Source organism: Takifugu rubripes, chromosome 22 (assembly GCF_901000725.2).
Source record: "Takifugu rubripes chromosome 22, fTakRub1.2, whole genome shotgun sequence".
In the NCBI taxonomy this organism is placed as follows: domain Eukaryota; kingdom Metazoa; phylum Chordata; class Actinopteri; order Tetraodontiformes; family Tetraodontidae; genus Takifugu; species Takifugu rubripes.
Genome location: NC_042306.1, coordinates 12,366,914 through 12,389,136, shown reverse-complemented (window position 1 = coordinate 12,389,136; position 22,223 = coordinate 12,366,914). Strand labels below are relative to the sequence as shown.

At 48.8% G+C, this 22,223-nt stretch overlaps 3 protein-coding genes across 5 annotated transcripts in view; 1 reads left to right on the top strand and 2 right to left on the bottom strand.

Moving 5' to 3' along the window:
* Positions 1-90: 90 nt before the first annotated feature.
* On the bottom strand, positions 91-3,383 carry LOC101077818 (angiopoietin-related protein 3-like). Its single transcript, XM_011616984.2, has 7 exons — positions 2,396-3,383; positions 2,039-2,149; positions 1,786-1,900; positions 1,497-1,613; positions 1,180-1,275; positions 785-1,057; positions 91-688 (listed from the first exon to the last, which is right to left on the bottom strand). The coding sequence occupies exons 1-7, from the start codon at positions 2,900-2,902 to the stop codon at positions 474-476; spliced, it is 1,434 nt and encodes a 477-aa protein (XP_011615286.2). The 5' UTR covers positions 2,903-3,383; the 3' UTR covers positions 91-473.
* Positions 3,384-5,661: 2,278 nt separating this feature from the next.
* Positions 5,662-13,315, top strand: LOC101069925 (KN motif and ankyrin repeat domain-containing protein 4-like). 2 transcript variants are annotated; one of them, XM_011616597.2, is made up of 10 exons: positions 5,670-5,861; positions 8,819-8,880; positions 8,949-10,202; positions 10,797-10,848; positions 11,245-11,520; positions 11,595-11,679; positions 11,772-11,991; positions 12,061-12,203; positions 12,290-12,490; positions 13,202-13,315. In XM_011616597.2, exons 2-10 carry the CDS (start codon positions 8,862-8,864, stop codon positions 13,292-13,294), a joined length of 2,343 nt encoding a protein of 780 aa, XP_011614899.2. In that variant the 5' UTR covers positions 5,670-5,861; positions 8,819-8,861; the 3' UTR covers positions 13,295-13,315. The 2 variants fall into 2 exon arrangements, with proteins under 2 accessions (XP_029686614.1, XP_011614899.2); XM_029830754.1 differs by lacking the exons at positions 12,290-12,490; positions 13,202-13,315 and having other exon boundaries at positions 5,662-5,861; positions 11,774-11,991; positions 12,061-12,197.
* Positions 13,316-16,209: 2,894 nt separating this feature from the next.
* Positions 16,210-22,223, bottom strand: part of LOC101070154 (low-density lipoprotein receptor-related protein 8-like) — a 44,407-nt gene continuing 38,393 nt past the window's right edge. The window contains exons 13-18 of one of the 2 annotated variants that reach the window (XM_011616596.2): positions 22,066-22,205; positions 20,252-20,393; positions 19,485-19,637; positions 19,107-19,388; positions 18,380-18,448; positions 16,210-17,470 (exon numbers count right to left, since the gene is read on the bottom strand). In XM_011616596.2, the coding sequence (XP_011614898.2) occupies positions 17,130-17,470; positions 18,380-18,448; positions 19,107-19,388; positions 19,485-19,637; positions 20,252-20,393; positions 22,066-22,205 (1,127 nt within the window). In that variant the 3' untranslated portion in view covers positions 16,210-17,129. The remainder of the gene's footprint in view (positions 17,471-18,379; positions 18,449-19,106; positions 19,389-19,484; positions 19,638-20,251; positions 20,394-22,065; positions 22,206-22,223) is intronic. The other variant, XM_029830747.1, reaches the window with a different exon arrangement.

The following is a 22,223-nucleotide window of genomic DNA, read 5'->3' as shown; positions in this document are numbered from 1 at the left end:
GGCATCAGAACAAAGATCCAGTTCAAGGGTGGCCAGATGTCTGTTGGCTCAAACGTGTCATGTGTGCCCACAATGATAAAAACAAACAAACAGCATTTCCCCCCCTCTCTTTGTATTTACGTTTGCAGAAAAAAAACAATATTGGCATCACTAGAAGTCCTCAACAAGGTTTTACCAACATATAAAAAGCTTGAAATGTATAAAGTACAGGTGATTGTGTTATTAATTTTAACCCATTAACACCAGGTGACCTGAGAACTGAGAACGGTCTGAAAGTCAATGTGACTCAACATAAAAACTGCTCATGCATAGATTTGTGGTGAACTTTTCCCTCCATAGCTATTAAAACGCAGCAAGACGATGGATGAAAGCCTGGATATTTTCGAGTTACAAGTGTTGAGGAGAGTTATTACACAGTAATGCACATGTTAGGACCAAGCGACGCCCGGAGGAAGAGTTTAGAGACAGATGGATCAGTGAAAAACTTCCGTCTGAGAGGAAGTGGAGGAGACGCTGCTGGGGGGAGCCATCTGGCGGACAGAGATCTGAGTGGACATCAGGGAGGTGAACGCTTTTGGCCCGGATCGCCACTGGATTCCCTTCCTACGCTCCGTTCGCCCCTTTGGCCTCATTTGGAAGTACTTTCCGTTCAGGAAGGCATCTCCACAGGCATTGAACCACCAACCACCTGAAATAAAACAGTTTGGTAGCATGTTTCCATCTACTTCTACTTGATCTTTGCCTCAAATTAAAGAGACGCGGGCTGCAGGTAGAGCTGCTGCACCTGTGTAACCATGGGCACAGTCGGAGTCCCGCTGTTGGTCACTATCCCTGTCCTTGGTGGAGAACGCCATGCCGGTCAGGTTGCCCATGGGGTCTGGCAGGTCCCCGGACAGAAGCCTGAGATCAATGGCGTAGTCCTCCTCAGGACCGTGGAGGTAGAAGGTGTATTCGCTGGAGTGCCGGCCCTGTTTCCAGTCTTCCAGCTGGACGTGGAGGACAGAGTTGCCCCGGACCAATAAAGAGCGTATGTTCCTGAGGCCCAGCCAGAACTCCTCTGCCAAAGACAGGGACAGAGACGCGACGTACACAGTCAACATGGGTGATTAGAGTGCTGACGTGATAATAATGACTTTGGACATTTTCAGTAAACAGGAAGGGAACATGCAGTCCTCTCACCCTGAAGAGCTCCGAACCCATTTTCATAAGTCTCCCACGTCTGATCAAAGTTAATCAACCCATCCATCCGTCTCTGAATGACTGTTTCTCCGTGGCCTAAAAGACAACAAGAAGACAAGACTTCTTTTAAATCACTGGATGACGATGTAATCACAACGATGCTCAGCTATTTATTACACTGCAGCACCGTAAATAGGCTTCATTGTGGGTTTTATTTTTACCATCCTCAGGCTGCTGGTTACATAACTTCACGTGTGCGGTTCAGAATTGGAATTCATAGAGATGGACGGGATGTCATCCGCGAGGCGGCCTCCTACCTTTGCTCATGTCGCAAAAGACCATGAAGGGCTCGGAGCCGTGCGGCTGGATGGAGTAGACGCTGCTAACTCGCGCCCCTCTGTCGAACAGTTGGCTGCAGTCTGATGGCAGGTCTCCTAAGAAAGAAAAGCACCGTCAATTTAATGGTAGACTTGAAAACGCCTGGAGTAGCAACTGTAAAGGTATCAGTCATTTATCACCCAAAGGTTACCGGGTCATCGGCAGGAAACGCCGATTACGCGGCGTAGACGGATGCGCGACTGAAATCATTTGCATGATCTGTCTTACTCATCAGCTCGCTGGTGCTGGTCAAGTGTGGGGGTTGATGAGCGGACAGCATCGGCATCTCAGAGCTGAATACTTCAGGGATCTTCTCGATGGTCTCCTGGGGCTTCCTTGAAAGCTGGGAAAGCAGAGACAGTCGTGCAAACACCAAGACAAGCGTTGAAAAAATACTCCCTCCCTCATAAAATGGGAGCTCGCCTCTCCTACGGTTGCCTTCAAACATCCAGAATGGACACTGACCCTCGCTCCAGTTTACCTTCTCCTCGAGAGTCTTGATCTTCATCCGCTGGAGGTTGAGCTGGTCGCTCTGGTCCGTCACAGCTCTCAGCAGCTCTCTGATGCTGGTCTCCTGAGAGTGGATCACCTCCTGGGTGGGAATCACAAAACCTTTATTGGTAGGATTAAACGGTGTCCTCGAGCAGAAAAATAAAGGGAGAATTAATCCGCTGCATACGTAAGAATAATTAGGGTAAACAGTATTTATGCTGTTGGTGTCTCTCATTGTATTTAAATGTCCTCCTGTGTGATTATTAGTGCTGAAACAGAATTCTGCCATCAAAGCTACAATCGTGAGTGCAGGAGCAGGTTTGCTCCCTAAAACCAGGCGGCCTACCCTCAGACTGCTGATCTCTGCTGCTTGTTGTCTTGGCACCAGACCGTTTGACAGGCTGCTCAGCTTCTCCTCCAGGCCTTCCAGCTTGTCGTGGAGGCTGCTCTTCTCCTGCAGGATGCTGTCCACTTTGGAGACGATCTGGACGGACAGGCCCTTGATCTCGTCGTTGCTGGCCTTCAGAACCACAGTGGTCTTCTTCAGCTCCTCCTCCTCCTCTTTTATTTCGCTGGTGAGCACCGACAGCTGGTTGAAGGAGCGGTCGAAGATGCTGAGCTTCTGGAAGATATCGTTTATCTGCCCTTTGGTCTTCTGCACAAACTCCCGCAGGCTCTGTCCCAACTGGAGGAGGCCGTTGCCCAGGAGACGCACATCGTCTAAAGCAGCAAAGCGAGAGCGAGGGGCTTGAGTCGGCGCCACAGGCTGGACACCGGGCTGCTCCTTCGGCTCACAGAGGGCGGGAACACCAGCAGAGAGGAGAACCAGAAGGAGAACGTGTGCGATTTTCATTTTAGCGTTCAGATTCTCCGGCTGTGTGATACTGGGGAGGGGGGAACCAAAACAAAGACCCGCTGAGGGACAACTCTTGCCTTTATATACTGTGAGGAAGCAGATCAATCATTAACCAGTTCTCCTAAACAAATGAACTCTGCTTTATTCATGCACAGCTGTAACAACAACAAAGAAGTGCTGCTCTCTGCTTCTGTTGACTCTATTCTCTAAAATGACCTCACTTGAATAAATGATCGAGCAAATAAAGAGCAAATCCAGTATCTCCAGAGGAGCAGTTTTTATGATAAACCCCAGATGTAAACCCTGTTCTTCCCTGCCAAATATTAACTTCCCATATTAGAGTGAGTCCTTTAAATGTGTACACAGGAAAATCAGCCCATAGCCCTGACAGCAGATAGCCAGGCTCTCCGATTAGCTGGCTTCATACACCAGAGCTCATGTTTACAATTCAGGTACAAGGGGGCATGTGTGACGGACAAATAGCGGGGAAGATTGTTACCTGTGAGAGTGCTGAGGTGTAGTATTTAGGGCACAAATAAATATATTTTCACTCTTTGCCTGTGAATAACGCTCTTATTTTAAGGTTTGTTACCCATGAGTCAGCCCAAGGCCCTTTTCTATGTTGTTGGACTATAATGAATCACATCATTCACAAAAAAGTGGATTTTTTGTTGTACGGTAATAAATGAGCTAATTGTAAATAGCAATTGGAGAATGTATTTGAAGTTATTTGTAGGCCACAGGGCTATGAGATCAAGATCCATCCATCCATCCATCCACCCACCCATCCAGCCAGCCAGCCAGCCAGCCAGCCAGCCAGCCAGCCAGCCAGCCAGCCAGCCATACACCTTCTATATGCTTTTCCCTGAGGGTCAGAGGGGTGGCTTGAGTTATCCCAGCAGTAACCAGGCAACAGAGAGGAAAACCCCCGGACAGGTCACCAGTTTATCACAGGACAAACAACATTCACAGGCACACCCTGGAGAAACCCCCTTGACAGTATGGGAAGAGCACAAAAACCCGGGACGCAAACGTCCAGAGATGCGCCATCGCACTGCTGCACTACAGGTGGATTAACCAGCCGCGCTACAAGGACCGCCAATCTGTCTTCCAAGACACATTCATAGTTTCAGTTTTAGTCCTTCAGGCCAAAACTGTTGCAGTATAACTGGTATTGATTTCCCAGTTTACAATCATTTTGGATGCTGCTATAACATAACAGCTTTATTTCACGACCCAGAGCAACTGTTCATGTTCTTGTACATCTTATTGATGCCAAGAGACCTTTTGTGATCTTCCTCCTGGAATTAAATCCATATTTATTGTTCTCTCCCCTGTGTTGAATGTGAGCCAGAGCCAATTACTCACCAAAAATCCTTTTTAGGCTCTTTCTTTTGGGAGGGGTGTTCTTGATTCATAGGTCGCTGTTACGAGACCACTCGAACTGTTTGTATTTGCACTACCTGCCTTCGTATGCCACACTTGCGTAACTGACCTGTGTAGGAGGGGGATGTCCGCCGTTACAGCTCCAACTGAAGCACTGAGAAACGTTGCAGTGCTGCAGCTTGCGGGTGCTCTCTGGAAATAAATATCCCCAAAATCTTCAAGAAAGATTGAATAAAAATTAATCTGCACCAAAAAAATAAATAAAATAAAATCACATGATTTTGCTAAAAAGGGGGAAACTGCCTCTTGGCAGTATTTAACTTGCTTCCAGCTACACTTTCCAGTAGGAGGCAGCTTCCACAAGTAATAACAGTCAACTGAGTGGAAAATTAATACCCTGCAGCTGACAAGACTGATGGCTCATGCATTTCACTCTGGAGGCCGAAGTCTCTTTGTGTGCACGAGTTAGTAATCAGCACCTTGTGGTCGGAGGGACTTGGAGTATTCTATATTTCAACGTACAAAATTTCCTATGTGTTTTTGCCTTTTCTGAACTGCCTAAAGTGTTCAGCTGTCATTTGATTCATGGAGGAGTTTCTCTCTCTTCCTCGGGAAAAACCACAATCCCTCTCAGAGCCATTTGTCGGCTTGGGTAATGGAAAAGGAGCATTTCTGACCAAATCTGACTAATTCCTTTTCCATTTATGTTGGGTCAGAAGATAACTTTCTCTTTTTTTCCCCCCAGGACTCGCTGTCACGCCACACTCTCCTGTAACGGTTGCCCGGCTTATTTTGCTCGCAAGTGGGATGCGATCTTTGGGGCTCTACGAGACAAGGAAACAGTTTCTCTGGGGGGAAAAAAGTCAGAAAGGAAGCATCAGCATGAGGAAAATGGGGAATTAAGGATGTTGTCTCCAAACCTATTCAAATTTCATTCATCTACAGATCCTTCCGAAGGTCAAAGTAAAGGTCATTTCTTACACCGGGACTTTCTGACAGTGGCGGGAAGGCTCTAAAGTTGGAAAGGGGATCCGTGAAGAATGACAAGTATGCTCTTAGAGAATTGACCCCCCGGATGGCACCAAGCAGAGGCCACATAACGCTGGGTAGAGTTACGTGCCCTGCGAGGATGGGTGGTCTGTGAGCCACCGCACGACCACCGAGGTGAGGCCATTATGGACGGCAGACGCTCCATGTTTCAGCTCGGCATCGGCGTCCTGGAGGAGACGTCACCAGTCATCTAGACTCCTTCTGCCTGCCTGAAAAATGTAGGTGTGTCAGGCTTGTCCGTGTGGTTGACTCGGAGGAGGCACGGTGGGAAGGCACGGTGGCTTGGCCCCTCCCTGCCCCCCCTTCCCCTTCCTCTCTTGAACACACCATTGCACACAGCTTCTGTTATGGCCCAGGCTGCTGCACATTGGCGTCTGCCAAACAGCGGCAGCACGCAGCACCCTGCCCTCCCCGGGGGCGGACGGGGAGGCTGAACTGAGGCCGGAGCAGAAGTTAGTGACGAACACACCCTCACATCAGCAAGACCCAGAGGAAGGAACTGTTGAACACATGTCACAAGGTAAGCTCCGGTTTAATATTCATCACGCCATGCTCGGTCTGCTGACACCTGTTTGATTACACAGCTAATGAAACAAGATGCTTCACGCTGACCTTGGAAGTCTTTGATCCGAGACCGACGACTTTTAAGTGTTTTTGCAAATTACACAGCCTGTACTGAATTCTAATAGGGCATAAATTAAATACATTTGATTTACTTTTTGTCACAGCTGAGCGAGTGCATGCCACCCCCCCCTCCCACATTCCCTCTCCCACACAGACTTTCTATTTTAACCTTGCTGTGTTAACATACCAGAGCTTTCTTCCTTGCATGAAGCCCCCTGGCAGCTGTTTCATTCCGAGAGCCGTGGCTCCACACAACCCACCACACAATGAGGCTTCGACGCCACGGCGCACCTCGGACGCCGTTACTGTTGGATTTTGCCCAGGGCAGCCTCCCTGGTCCCAAAGTCCCAAAACAAAGACCGTCGGTGCAAACTTGGACCGAGACCGCGGGAGTCTTCACAGGCTCACAGCCTCTTGAAATGTTTCACACAGAAAGGCAGATAGAGGAGGATCTCATTTCTAAAACAATGTAGAACAGCAGACGAGGGTTGGAGCCATGTGAAGAGTGATTCTTTCCAGATAAAACATGGAAATATGCAGAATCACACTGTACACAGAGACACACCAGCGAGCATTTCTTCATCCTGGTGCGCAGCAAAAATATCATCTTGTGTTCTGGAAACTATAAATATTTATTCCAGGCTGCTAAGACTTAAATTTGGAATCTGGAATGATCTCCATTTTTACATCTTACCACACTTTTTCATTGCTTTGCTGGGAAGTTGCTCTTATTCTAGTGTCATAAGTTCACATTTAATGTTGTGGTTTTGGCGAAGAATGCAATGGATGGAGATGCCGTGATTACAGTGGGGGGTTAGTGCCCATGCAGGAAGTCTGTGTGAAGCTGGACGCGAAAGCCAAACGCCAAGATAAAAAGAAATCAAATGGAAGACTCTTCAGAAGCCGCGACAACTGCGGAGCTGAAATATGACACGAGGGTTAGGTTGGATACGCAGAAAGCTTGATTTTTAGGCAGAAGTACTGTTGTGTTGCGCCATTTTGCTGGGGCCTGTTTAGGGAAAAGCAAACACTTTAGGTCCAATTCCGTGGGTTTCCTGTGGGGCGGGCCTACTGCTAGAGGTATGCACAATTAAAACCTATGCCATGGAAATGTAGAGACAGTTATGCAACCACTCTTGGGAATCACCACACCTCTACGACCGCTATATTGTTTCCTCTGTGGTAAGATCACAAGCGCGTCTATACTTCTGTTTAAAAGTTCGCTTGCGTTCCGAAGCCTGAGAATTTCTGATCGGAATCACGTTTCCAGAAACTGAGAAGGTGTCTCAGGCAAACTTGATTCAGCAGTTTCCAAATCCCTGCTGGTACTCTTATACATCATATGGCCTTTGGCATCTTCCCATCAGCAGGTTGGATTCTCTGATTTAAACGGGGACAGCAACAGGTGCTCTCAGAGATCAACAGTAAATGGATCCTCGGGCTGCACGACTGCTGCTGCAGATATTTCATTGCATTTATATTCTCTGTGAAAGTCCAACGAATCACTTCCTTTTAAACTGCAACCTAAAGACGTGGCAGCCTCTCCTCTCTTGACACACCTGTAGGCTAAACTTGTCAGGTTCATGTCAATATAATGGCCCAACATCCTATGTTGCGTATCGGTTTGAAAGCAACATTAGAGATTTCCCACGCTGGGTCTGCACACGAATCATCCAGAATAAAAATGCTCAAATGACTTCGCAGTCTTTGCGTTGAGTAACACTCGGTCCTCACATGGAGGTTAAGGTGACACCTAACACCCACCTGAACCCTTTTAAGCAATCATCAGGAGCTACAATACCAGGATAACATCACACCTCTACACAGCAACATGAACATTTAAAGTCGATGCCTGGAATTGAGTTTTGATTGAACGTCCACAGACACTTGTTCAAATTATAGATCTTCACAATGGCTGTTTGCATCCCTCCCTTTCAGTCTGAGAGCTTTGGGGTTTTTGTAGTCGCTGATACGAAATGGGAATGAAAATAGAAAGAGAAACGATGCACCAGTCTTCGTTGTGTAATCCATGTGAACAGCGTGTGATTCTAACATTTTCACACCCTCAAATGGCAACAAGAGTTGCATCAGATGTGCAAAATCTGCTCATTTGTTGTCTTCCTTTATCAGACAGTGTGTTAATGATGGAGGCCAAAGTGCTCAGTGGGGGAAACTTTGTGGCACTTGCCTGTTTACTGCATAGCTAAGATTGTTTGGGGGGGGTGGGCGCCGTCGCAGCCGCTGGTGGTCAGGAGAAACGCAGGTCTACCGTGCAACAGTCACACACTGTGACAAGAGGTGCTGGAAAGATTCTCTAAGAGCACCTGGGAAAGGAAAAAGAGCAACTTTTGTTGCGTAAACAAAGATTTGGAATGCAGACTGCAGATGTAACAGGCGGCATAAAGAGGGGAAAGAGCGGGTCACAACAATGAACGTCTGTTCTCGTGTCTGTGGGAGTTTATTTTGCTCGGCTGGCCGGACCAAAAACTTTCAGGCTATTTCCAGCTCCCGTTCATGTCAAGGCTGTAATCAAGTGAAAATCAGGCCCGCCGCCGTTGAATAATAGCAGCCCGATGCCTGGAAGCAATGAAGCAGCAAGAGTGTGAGAAAAACAGAGCTGCAGAAGAAAAGGAGCGCAAACACAACTGTGTCATGTTGTGCTGTGTGAGTTAGTCCAGGATGATCCGAGTGCTCGTATATTAATGCTTAATCTCTCATGAGAAATTCCAGAGTGAAACCTCAAGCAAGAAGCTCTTTTTCATCTGAAATTAAGGAAAAGGATGAGATCATCTCTTCTGCCGTTTTGGTGTTTTATGGACGCTTCTGATATGATTTGCTTTTGCTTTTGCCCAGACATTAAAGAGAAGAGTCTGTTTGTAAAGTCAAAGACAGGGATATGATGGAGGGGCTAAAAGGTAAAGAACAAAATTTCTCAAGATATTTCCTTTGATCAAACACTGATTTCTTGATTTTTGATCTCCAGGAAGTACCTTACCTCTGAAAACAAAAGACAATGGGGTTAAGGGGAAACCCCCATATTCAGTGGAGACCCCGTATGGTTTCCATCTTGATCTGGACTTCCTAAAATATGTAGATGATATTGAGAAAGGAAACACGATCAGAAGAATCCCCATTCATCGGCGAAGTAAGGGCCCCAGAGCCAGCACTCTTCCCCGGCACTTCACCGCCAGCGGGTGGGGATCTACTGGAGCTCTGGGATCTCGACAGTTGGAGGCCTCATGTAGCCCTCATGGCTACGCTTCCTGGTCCAATGGTCACAGGTCCCACCTTTCTCCAACTGGACTGAGAACACTGAGTGAGATGGAGGCCAGAATCAGAGAGTTTGACGAGCAGCCTCTGGGCGAGCACATCAGACCCAATCTCCTCCGCGCCTCCAGCCTGCCTCTCACGGTGCTGCTGAGACAGAGTTCAGAATCCAGCGATGACCCCAGCAGCCTCCGGGGCTCCAGGGATCACCTCGAAGGAAGGAATGTCTCCTGCGAAGATGTCTTCCATTCCCCGGACAGCAGACAGTCCCACGAAGGCTCCGTGCTGTTGAGGCGGTTGAGGGAAGCTCTGGAACGAGTGAGGGAGCTGGAGATGGAGATCAGGGTGATTCCAGAGCTCAAGGCACAGATCTGCATCCTTCAGGAGGAAAGGCAAAGGCTCCAGCCAGGGCTCCTATCCCAATCTGTCAATGGAACCACATCCCTTTATGACAGAAACCACAATATCAGCCAAGGAGACTCAACTGCAACACACGAGTGGAGGACTAGTACGGATCTCGATGAGCTGCTGACCGTAACATCTCTGCAGGCTAAAGTAGCTGCTCTGGAACAGAAGCTCCACGAGACTGACCTGGAGCTCCAGAGGGCCTTAGCGCAGCTTAGAGAACAGAAGGAGAGCAGAGAGCCTGGCGTCAAGATTGAAGACCTTGTCAGGAAACCTGGGACATGGGTTCAGGCGGAGAGAGTGGTGATAGAGCAGGTTGGAGACCAGGCAGTGGTGAGATCTGTGGGAAAGAGTGCCGGACACGGAGAGGGTGCAGGAGCAACGGTCGTCCACCACATCAGGAAGCTCAAGAGGCTCCTGGACCAGCAGTGGGAGTGTTTGTGTGCTAACATTCCGTCGGGAAACCCTAAAGTGAGGAGTCTGCAGCAGGAGATGATGGGCCTCGTTGACATCATTACCTCCTATTACACCCAGCACAGCGACGGTGAGGAGCCTCAACTCAGAGGTAAACAGCAGTTTTGAGGAGGTTTTTAACTCTTATTTCACAAACTACTTTTCTGTAATCGCAGTATTCCCAAATCCCTGTAGGCCTCCAACAAGATGACTGACAACAATGTTATGACTGTCAGTATATTAGGAGTGTAAAGACCACAAAGCTGCTTCTACACCATCTGAATGATACCTTGTTCTATTTTTAGCTTTAACTTCGACACAATTTTAATCAAATTAAGCGTCCGTCGGTGCAAAGCCATGTGTAAAATGGAGGCGACGTTGTCGTAGCTACCAGCAACTGCCACAACTCAACAGCTGCATCAACACAGGAATTAGACCGAGCTCGTGTGGACTTTGGCTCCTCATTTGAATTTCTTTCATGAAACGTTATATGTCTTCAAAACTAGCAGCCCGGCATGTTCGTTATCATATCAGCGCCGCAGAGATGTGAAAATATGTTTTTGTGGTTTGGTCCTCGTTTCCTTTAGGGTTAGCCCGGAGCTAGCGTAGTGTGTAAAACCCCACGTTTGTTTCTTTGTTTGCAGCCAGACTTTTAGCATTTCATCCCACATTCTCTGCTTGTCTTCCATATTCGCCGCGATGACAGATGGACGTGCCCGGTCATCGAAACACCGACATTCCGGGGGCGATAATGACGGGTTAGTAAATGACTCTCCCCTGTCAGAACTCCCAGACCTGTGGTTGTTGCCTGAAACGTGTTTTTGATGGTATTTAATCCCGATTTGTATCCAACTGAGGGAAAAAACCTGATATTTCAGAGGGGAGAGACCAACACCACACCCTCTGAAGTCTAGCAGGGGAAATTGTTGAGTCCCGTGTAAAAAAAAATGTGGCGACGTCCCCACAAGTATGAGCGAAGGATCTTTTTGCGTCATCGAGGGAATGTTCCCATTTTGATTTTAAAAGGAAGGAATTTTAAACACTGATGGAATAATCCTGCACCGAATATGAATAATACATCAGAAATGTCCTCCAAAAATCTCTGTCATGTTTTATATATGCTCTTTTTTTTTTTTTTTTTTTTTAAATCTAAGCAAAAATACGGTGGGCCAGTACCGTGGGCACCAGAGCGAGGAGAGAGAGAGCAGCGTCGGCCACGGGGCGATGGCAGCCGCCCAGGTGGAGGCAAACAGGAGTGGGGAGGAGGCGCAGGGGCAGATCAGATCAGGGGGGGCAGGACCACAGCGGACAGATGGCGGCGCCAAACCCGAGAAAGCTGACGGTCCGGAGAAGACAGCCAAGCTGAAGCCACACCCCTCCAGGGAGCAGATGGAGGGCAGCTCTGCGTCTGGATGCCCCTCCAGAGGCAGGTGAGAGGGGCCTCGGCAAACATCAGGGTCTCCGAGGTCTGTTAGTTCCCCTCACGCACGCCTTGTCCTTTCAGGGAGATCGTCAGTTCAGATTTCATGACCGCCTGTCAGTTCCTCAACGATCACATGGACAACATGGACAATCCCAACAACGAAATGGTAGGCTGCCGTTTACGTCCACATCTCCGCGTGGCGCCTGGCGCTCCAACAGCAAACCGGAACGTGAGCTTGAAACGTTGTCTTTCTTCAAGAGGAAGGCCCTGATCGTGTTGTTCCAGCGCTGGTTCAGCGTGGCCGCCGAGGAGACCTCCATGGTCGGCGACTTGGCCGCGTACCTGAGGGAAGTGAGGAAGTCCACGCCCACGCTCCTGGCGTTCCTGGTCAACCTCGCCGACGACAACGGCAACACAGTGCTGCATTACAGCGTGTCTCACTGCAACTACAGCATCGTGGGCCTGCTGCTGGACACAGGTGAGGCTGAGCTCTGCTCTCCAGAGAGGAGTTCTGACAAATGCTGAAGTTCTACTTTGACCCTTTCAGGCGCATGTGACGTTAACCTTCAGAACAATGCCGGCTATACGGCCGTCATGCTTGCCGCCCTGACGGCGCCCGATGGCCCAGGTGGCATGGAGGTGGTCCGCAAGCTGATGGAGATGGGGAACATTCACAATCGCTCCAAGCAGGTAGAACGCGGCCTGCCGTCACAACGAAGGTAACACCGGTAAAGATCAAAGCATCAATGCATGTGTTGTGCGTCGCCCTCCCTCAGACTGGTCAGACGGTTCTGCACTTGGCGGTGCGACACGGGCGGGTGGTGATGGTCCGCCTGCTGCTGAGCTACGGGGCGGACGCTAACATCCAGGACAACCAGGGAACCACAGCCCTGATGTTTGCTTCGGAGAGGGGCCACACACACGTCGCAAGGCTGCTGCTGGAGAGAAGCCAGTGTGACCTTTCCCTCACAGACAAGGTGAGACAATCATTATCCCCCAACCTGCTGACCAAGCAAAAACAGTGACTTATGGGTGAGTCGGGTGAACATCTCAATTAAATGGGAATACGTTTAGCGTATAAACACAGAAGACTCCAGAGGAACAGGAAACTGAAACTAACACAAAGGAATGCCCCTTAGTTGTACCAAGCTTTGACTGGGAGACTGTAGACGTGGTTGGACTGACGGTGCAAATGCTGATGAATAGACTGCTCCTTTAACCAGGGCTACAGTAAAACAACTCTCCCAGGGCCGCCTTGAGTTAATCCGATAACAGCACCTTATCTGCAGGTCTGGAGGAAGGAGGGAAAAAAGGAGAGGCAAAGATGCTAATGTATCCTTCTGGGCGCCCAGTCTCCAAATGTTTCTCCCCGACACCATCTTAGATACGATTGACTAATTCATTAAGTCTGTCTGGATGAAACTGCAGCATGTTCACTTTGAGGCCTCAAAACACCCTCTGCGATGCAGCTTTGTGAACAGGTGCCCCCTCGGAGGCTTAATTCTCCACCTTTTTATAATATCGGCGACAGCAAGGTTCAGTCTTATGTGCTAAATTTCTCAGGTAAACACCATCGACAGTACCAAGTGTTGCGCTAAACTGATGCCACACGACCTCGAGTCCAGGTGTATTCATCACAAAAATGTGCTAATAAGGGAGGGTTGTGTTTCTTCTTTATTTTCCTGCAGCGTGGTCGAACTGCACTCGCCATCGCCATGCAAGGCTCCCACACAGACACAGCCACCCTGCTGCAGGCCCACGCCAAAGTCCGGGCGTTGTAGCCCTCAAAAACTGCACTTTTTTAAAAAAAGCAACTTTTGTTCAGTGTGTGCATGCATTGAGCTGATTCTACCATGGTGTTGTTTCATTCTGCGCATAGGCACGAGCGCAGCCTTTGAGTCCGACGACCTGTATTAACATCAAGGTCATGACCTCTGGTGCAAATATCAGGATTGCTGATTCAATGTTTTTTTTTGTGCTCATATTTGCACACCCAGTTAATAGCCTAGCTTACTGTACACATAGTGTAAACATATGCCCATACGCCATGTAAAAATATTTATTGTTATATGATTACTGTTTAGGATGTGTTTCGCATTCCTAAAAGGTGTGTGCTCGTCAAATGTCCCTTTATCCCAGGTGTGTTGAAGAGAAAATACAGAGTTTCCTTATTCAGAGCAGTTATTTAACAGTAAAATGTGTTAAATTCTTGCCCAGTTCTGCATGATAAGTTGACATTTCTGTACTAATGTGTACATTGTTGTTAATAAAGTACCAACAAACTTGACATTTACCATGTATTCAACGTTGTTACTGTAGTGACCACTGTGTCCGACAGGGGGAAGAATTTCTCCATTCGGCGCTCAGGTCTGACGGCTCAATCAAACACAAAACATGTCTGCTGGAATCAATACATAATAAATCTGATATTCTTAAAGAAGCATGACCAACCAATTAGAGGTAATCCCTTTCAAGTGTCACAGGCAATTACAAAAATGATACCTGAACTAAATTGTGATAATTCCCTGTCACCTGGAGTCTGGGGGTACGGTGCCTGGAATGTTCTATTCCGACATTACAGCGAAGGCGTTCTAGGCCTTGTTCTCCCAACCTCCCACAGGGAGACGGTGAGGGACAGAGCTTTGGACTGTCCTCAAGGATTTGAGATTATACTGGTGAGGGAGGACAAAATGGATTGGACGAGAAAATGGCAAGATTGTCGGTTTTTTGGCCAACAGAGCGCCGCCACCTCATTGGCTGAGGGGGATTTTTGCCAGCATGGTTCACTGATTTTCCTGCTGCTGTAACGGCCCTGAGCGAATAGACAGATCTCAGGAAAAAAAAAAGACTGGCTGGTATGGAGATATTTTTCTGTTGCGTGTTCAGAAGGGGGAATATTAACATCACCTGAACACACCTTCAGTGATCTTCTTCCTCTCACCCATGAACATCTTTCACACTTATTAGGTGCTGGAAATACAAACACAACAAAGTACAAGAAGGGATTTGAAGGGCTTGGCTGTAATAAGCGTAATGGCCTGGATTTGTCTGCAGGTGTCTTCCGGCTGCACATGAATTGGCTGTCCAGACTGGACTCTCAGAGATGTGTAAGAGAGGCTTGTTTCCTGTTCCAGTGCAGAAAAATTCAAAAACCTTGGTCAAAGGCATGAACTCGAACTTATCGAAACTCATTTGGGACACCAGCCTTTTGTTGAAGCGTTTGTCCCCGGTCAGGTTGGCTGGGATGATCTTTCTGAGGGACCAATCACAAATATGTGCAGTAAACTTATAACACATTTATTTCAAAAGCTTATTTTTGCTTTTTATTGTTTTATTTGATTGTTTTTTTGTTCTAAAAAGCTCACACACATTCATCAAAAGCGTGCGTTCCTTCTGATATTAGTAAAAAGTTTGGCTCGTTCTCCTTTTGTCTTGCGGGTCCCCTACGTGCCGTCCTGTTGGCTGGAGCTGCAGGACTACAGTCCAACACGTCCTAATTTACACTGGCTTCCAAATGCTCTGATAAAAGCTGAGGGAAACAGCTCATTAATCAGCCGCCTGGCTCAGAAATCAGAGAATCTTTAGTTTGAGTGATGAAAGTCTGCTTATTTACCTCTGCGTCACCCTTTTTATGATCCCTCTCTTCCTTTTCCTGATATGTGAGGTGCTAATGTTTTCATTGCTCCCAGAAAGATCTTCACTGACACCAAAATATTCTCTTTAAGCAGCACGTGTGTGTGTGTGTGAGTGTGTGTGTGCGTGTGTGTGTGCGTGTGTGTGTGTGTGTGTGTGTGAGCTTCCGCCAGGAAAATGAAACGGAAGAGGATTTTCAGTCATATTTTATATAGCAATATATAGAGATATTCAAAAGAAATCCGTTACAGAAAATCAATAAGTGGAGCCAGTCGTGTGTTTAACAAGTTTGTGGCGACGGGCCGATTCCCGTCCATTTTTAGCAAGAAAACACAAGAAGAAAAACAAAAAGGCACAGAAACCATCTCAGTCGGGAAGTGCTGTAAGGATGAGGGAGCTCGTTTCCAGAAGGGAGAACAATGAAGAAAAATGGGGAGAACACACACACACACACACACACACACACACACACAAAAGGGATCTGAACGATGCACAGCAAGAAACAGCACAGACCACTTTAGTGTATGATTTGGATTTTTTTTTTTTTTTTTTTTTTTACAATCAGGGGATGCGGTGCTCTCCGTTAATACAAATAAATTAATATAGCTGTCCACATTTTATCTAAAATCTTATATACATCTCTTTTACATTATTGTTTACATTATCAAAAAACCTTATGAAAACATATTTACAGGCCAATGAATTTTAGAGCACCCTCAAAGCTTCTTCTCTCTCTCTCTCTCACACACACACACACACACACACACACACACACACACACACCTTACAATGTTTCTTTCCATGCAACACGCGACACAGAAGGCATTCGAAGAGGGTTGTGCAACAAAGAGCGTACGGAACAGTTCAAATATGGCTGTGGAACAAACGCCTGGACTCACGTGCGTCACACTCAAACACGCTCACCTCTGAGGTCTATGAACGGCCAGACGGCGTCGACGGGACGGAGCCGGCGCCTTCGCTGATCGGAAAATTTGGTCTCAGCCTCATTTCATCAGGATTAAATCACACGGCGGGCCTTTGTCGTCACGCTGCCCCCCCCCCCCCCCCCCCCGGCCTTTACCCACCCAGACCACCCAGCGGGCCTTATCACAGAGGCCTCGGAGCCCAGCTTGGTTTAGGGAGTGTGTGTGCGTGCACATGCTCGAGTGTGTTTTGCCTGGAACGACGAACGGCTGCATTGTCAGCTGGTGAGCAATTATACATGCTGTTTGTGGGTTTTTTTGGGGGGGGGTGACGACTGTGGGCTGTCCTCGGGAGAACAGCGTGCGTTTTCTGTCTGCCCTGCGTGAGTTTATGTGCACATTTATCACAGTCAAAAGTGGATGTTCAAATAAAATTCTCCGCGCTGGAGGATGTTTGGAACGGCGCAGCCCGACTAAAAGCTGCAGTCTATTGCTTTTCACAGATCGTTGAACATAAAAACGAGTCACAGTAAAGACAGAAAGCGTCTCTGCTGGTTGGAAAAGGTCGGAACACTCCTCAAGTCCATCTGAAAACCTGTTGCTTCCAAAGGGGAAAACTAAAAATATAATCTAGTCCCCCCCAAAAAAGCTTCGGCGGCAAACTTTCTGAACGGTTTCCGATGTAAAATTTCTACAGATTGTCCCACAAACGCAAGAATAAAGAGGATTCGTGGCGCTCCACCAGGAATAGCACAAAGTCCAAAGTCAAGAATCTCTCACAAGACATAAAACTCACAGTTCAGACCCTTACCCCCCTCCCCCACCCCCCATAAAGGTCAGTGCTGAGGAAACATTATATTACATGAATAATTCTGAAGTTAAATCTGTCTGCATACCAGAAAATAAATCCAGCACAGAAAAATGTATTAAATAACTGCTAGAATGGAAATTGGCACAGAATGTGGAGTGGCTGCTCGAAACACTTGATGATATGTCGCTTGTACCAACAGTTTGAGTCACCTGTGACGTCCCTGCACGTCGCGTCCTGAGCCGCGGGGGCTCACTTGGCAGAGGAAAGCATCGGCTGTTCGGTGTACCAATGAGTTCCCGGGTCAGGCATGCTTCCCCCTAGTGGCAGGGCGATGAACTGCGGGCAGGTGCCCCCGCTGGCACCCACGACTCCCACGTTGACGCCCTGTGGGTACGGGTGGTGATGTGCGTGGTGGCCCATCCCGTCGGTCCGTCCGATGTGGATCTCGTCCTCCTCGCCCTCGCCCGTGGTCTTGCGGTACACAGGGTTGTCGAAGTTCATGCTCTTGGTGGAGTTGCGCCTCCAGTTGCGCCAGACCAGGTAGACGCCAGCGCAGACCAGGCCGAACACCACTGTGGCAACGATAGGAACTGCATGCGTTTAACACACAGCGGCAGGGACACGGGGAAGGGGCAGCGTTAATGAGGCAGAACGAGTCCACGGCGTGAAATGAGAGGCACAGAGAGGAGGAGAAGGAGCACGCAGGGGACGGAGGGGGTCAGGGGGGCAGTGGCAGGGTGGCTGTGTGTGGGTGGCTCAGATAAACACAAGGTCAGAAAAAGGCCGCCACAGCCTGTAAATTTAATATGCGGGACCACATCAGCGGCCGGCACATAAGAATGTGGGTGACCGAGGGCAAAATGTGTTTATTAAATTGCTTTATTAAAGTAAACCAGTAAAGCTTTCCCAATCTATTGGCATGTGTTCCATCTCAGTTTGGCTTTCCCTTGATTTGACTTCAGCATTTTGTAACTGTGCTACTTTTAATTTAGATACAGAAGACAGAAAAAAAGAAGAATATCCTGCCAAAATGGCAAATAAATAAATAAATCCACCTGAAGAGACTCAGATACCCCTGGGCTAATGTTAGCTCAGCTAACATCCACAGTCTTTGAGGAGCAATTGGATAACACATTCAGCCAAAAGGTTGATGGTTCAAGCCCACACAGGGATGCAGTGCTTTAGGGGAGCAGGATAATTTGTGGTGGAAGGTGGGTGGTTGGACCAGCAGGAGGTCCATAACCCACCCAGGGAGGCGTCACTTTCATTTATCACTTGCTAAATTATTAGTTGTCCTTTATCAGGCGCCTCCAAGGCAATATTGTCTACACTGGAGCCCAACACAACGACTTAATGTAAGACAGGTGATGAATGTGGCGGTCAGTGGGTGGGAGGGGGAGGTCCTGAGGTTCAGAGTGGATGGAAAACAAGGTGGACAGCAGCCCCGCCAGCCTTCACCACGGACGGACAGACAGACGGGAAGACTGCAGATGACTTACCAATGGGGATGACCACTCCCAACACGGCCACCGTCAGATTCTCGCCCAGGAGGAAATGCTCGCTCCCAGCTGAAGTGTGTGAGAGAGAGAGAGAGAGAAGTCAGGAGTCAGATTAGAGCACAGCGTGAGGGAGGGTGAGTGAGAAATAGAGGGGGGAAAACGTGTGAGAAATAAATCAGTGGAGGCAGAGAGCGGAAGAGCACGTGTGCACCGCCGAGCGCTTTCACATAAAGTGAAAAGAGCCTCGGAAAAAAGGAAAACAACGACCTTCACGCTGTTCCCGACCTTCTCGACTTAATCCACGCAGGCAGCACCTCGCCTACTTCCCGTATTACTGGTATTCACATGCGGCCACCATTACATACATCCTTACAGGCACAGACCATCATCACATAACAGCACTTTTATAGATGGAAAGGTGACATTTTCAAGGCGAAAATCCATCACTCCTGTTAAAGTCAGCCTGGAGAGGCTGTTAGGGCCCGGAGGCGCAGTGCTTTATTGGCATCATTAGGGCAAAGGTGAGGCTGTTATGGTACATTACGAGCACTGGTCGGACTTTTGGATGTGTTGCTTGGCAACGAAAGGAAAGAAGTTGACGAGGAAGTTTTGCTGTGTCAGACATTTTGGCCACAAATTCCTGGCCCTAGAATGTAAAATGTGCTCCATTTATAGCAGCGGTGCAGCTCATTAAACGGGATCGACTCTGCATGTACGGCTCACTCACAGTGCTGGGAGACGCTGCTGTCTCCTCCAGGCGTGGTGGAGACCACCGTCGTGGTGGCGGTGGAGCCCAGCGCCTTCGACTCCTGTGACGACACGGGCTTCGGGGTGGACAGGGGTGTGAGGACCTCCGGGGCACCAGAGGGCGCCGTGGTCAGGTGGGAGGTGGTGTCAGCCTGCGATGCCTGACCCGAAGGGGGTGCCACGTTGTCGGGGACGTTTGCCCTGGCTTTGGGAGTAAGCGCAGCAGGTAACGGGGACGTCGGCGCGGTGCCGTTCGTCGGCGCTGTCATTCAGGCAGGACGGGCGAGGAGAGGACGGAGGGTGAACGAATCAGTTTCAGCTGCGTCAAGTTCATTTTCAAGCTGATAAACATGCTCACCTGGCACACAGCCCCTCATATCCGGGCCCAGGTCCTGTCCATTGGGGCAGGCGCAGGTGTACTTGGGTGAATGTTCCGTAATCTGTGGAGCCTTGAGGCACAAGTACTCGCAGCCTCCGTTAGCCATGCTGCCCAGATTACAGCTGTCCGGCCCTACACAAGGGGACACGTGTGGAGCTAGTTACTGATTATGGTTCCAGTATCGCTCAGACGGACAGACAGACATGGAAAAGAAGCCACATTTTACTGTCCCCCACTATGAACACTGCTGCTGCATCAACACCGGCTCAAAGCCTCGAGAGAATTTAATGTGGCAACTCTGCCAGCACAGCCCCCGGGTTCAAGTCCACTGTGTCCTTTTGGGATGCGAACTGGGAAAGATTTAAACATAAGCAGACTCTGCTGACGCACTTGGAGGGAAGAACAGGTAGAGAAACAGTGAGAGAGAGAGAGAGAGAGAGAGAGAGAGAGAGAGAGAGAGAGAGAGAGAGAGAGAGAGAGAGAGAGAGAGAGAGAGAGAGAGAGAGAGAGAGAGAGAGAGAGAGAGAGAGAGAGAGAGAGAGAGAGAGAGAGAGAGAGAGAGAGAGAGAGAGAGAGAGAGAGAGAGAGAGAGAGAGAGAGAGAGAGAGAGAGAGAGAGAGAGAGAGAGAGAGAGAGAGAGAGAGAGAGAGAGAGGAGCCACCAAACTCAACTCAAAGGGGTTGTGGAGGTTTCAAACCTGGTGTCTGAGGTCCAAAACCTTCAAGGGTTCAAGCACCAACACGCACCTTGAGGCTGTCGGAGCTGATGGAAGACAACAATGTCGTGGGGGTCGTTGAGGTTCTCGGCCAGGGTGTGGATGTCCTGACCGCTCAGCCTGTTGGCCATGAAGACCGCCGCTCTGTCTCTGTCTGTCCAGTAGATCCGATCCTGCAACCCACAGACAGGTGCTGTCTTACTGGACTTTTCTTTCCCCGCCTTTGAATGACTCCCCACAGTCTGTAAACTAGCTTTAAATGCTATCAAGTTGAATCTGAAAGGGGTTTTTTTTAGGCAGTATCCTGCGGTGTTGAGCTGGTGAGTCACTTAAGATGCTTCCAATTCATTGCTACGATAAATTGCAAACAATGGCTTGAACTGGGTCTGTGTGCTGTTGCTATGGTTACGCGCGTAAGACACCGCAGTGACGCCAGCGCCATTATAATGGTGAGAATTTGAGCATCGTTACTGACTGAAACCATGAAGGGAACGCTTTTAGAGAGGCTTAACGATAATGAAATCATGATTAAAATGACTCCAAATACTCAGGAACCAGTTGATCCGCAGAGCCTGGTTCTTTCTCCGGGATAGTAAGACCTAAAGCAGCGAGCGCTCCTCTCCAGCAGTCAAGGACACTGAAGGTGCCATCGTTGGGGTCAGTTTCTATGAATGAAGATGTGGTTGCCTTGGAAACCAAGATATCGGCAGTATATTGTGCACTGCGTGAGGCGCACACGCAGTGCACAATATACTGTGTGTGCTTGTGTTGGAGCAGCGGAGCAGAGGGAGGCGGCACTTTGACCTGGAACCACCGGAGCCGCTCAATAACAGACGAGTTCAACATCCAGAAGAAGGTGAGCGTTTAGTCACAGGAGGGCAGAGGAGCCCGAGATGGACCGTTTGTTACGGCCGAGAACATTTATCATCATTCCTGCGAGCTGCCAGCAGGCCAGACGGAAACAGGAGTGCACTCATAAAAAGAAAACCTAGGAAATAAAATATAAATATTAGGGAGGGGGGGTTCTTAAGCATGTTTTCTATTAATAACTTTGTTGAGGTATTTTGGCAGGCTGTGATTTTTTCATCACGAAGCTTCTGTAATATTCTAACAGGGGCGTCGGAATCTCATCCCTGAGGACCGCGAATCAACCGGGTTTTCCAACCTACCTCACTCTTTCACCTGGGTTTCACCAGAAAACCCGGCTGGATTATGGCCGTTGCGGACTGGGTTCCGACATTCCCGTTCAAAAGCATTCCAAAATGCAACACCTCCTGAAATGGTTGCATGGTGGAATTCCTAAATACAAACACTAAATAGCCTGAACAATCTTGAGCAGATGAAGATGAACTCTAAAAGTTACTGTTTATAGGGGCAGATGGGGGCAGATGGGGACGCCCTAACGGCCCTGATTGAAACCCAGCGCCTGTCTCTGCTCCCGCTGAGACCACTTCCCTCTGAGAGGAGTCCCATCAGGGAACGGCCCACTCGGGTCAGAACCATAATCCCCATATCAAACCGGTCACTACAAAGTGAACACCCTGAAATAACGAGGCTGCGCACGACCAGATTCAAATTTCAGCACTTTACAGACACTGGCTGATGACCAAGCGCACGAGTGTGTGTGTGTGTGTGTGTGTGTGTGTGTGTGTGTGTGTGTGTGTTAGCGCGCTCTGCTGCACAAGCCCGCGAGAGAATTCGCAGGCACACGCAGACGGAGCGCCGCAGTCAACCGGATTTTACAGTCGTTACACTCGACCTACGGACCTACGGGCGCGCTGCAGGCTGGGGGAGATGAGATATGATGGGATGTGGGTGGGAGGATGAAATCGGTGGCGCTCGGACCTCGAAAACAGCCAGGGCGTAGGGGTGTCCCAGCGTCTCGGCGGAGGACATGTGCGTCCTGCGGTGAGCTCCGTTCAGGTCCACGCTGGCGATGAGGTGCAGCTTGGAATCCACCCAGTAGAGACGGCGGTTGGCAACGTCTGAGGAACACACCCGGG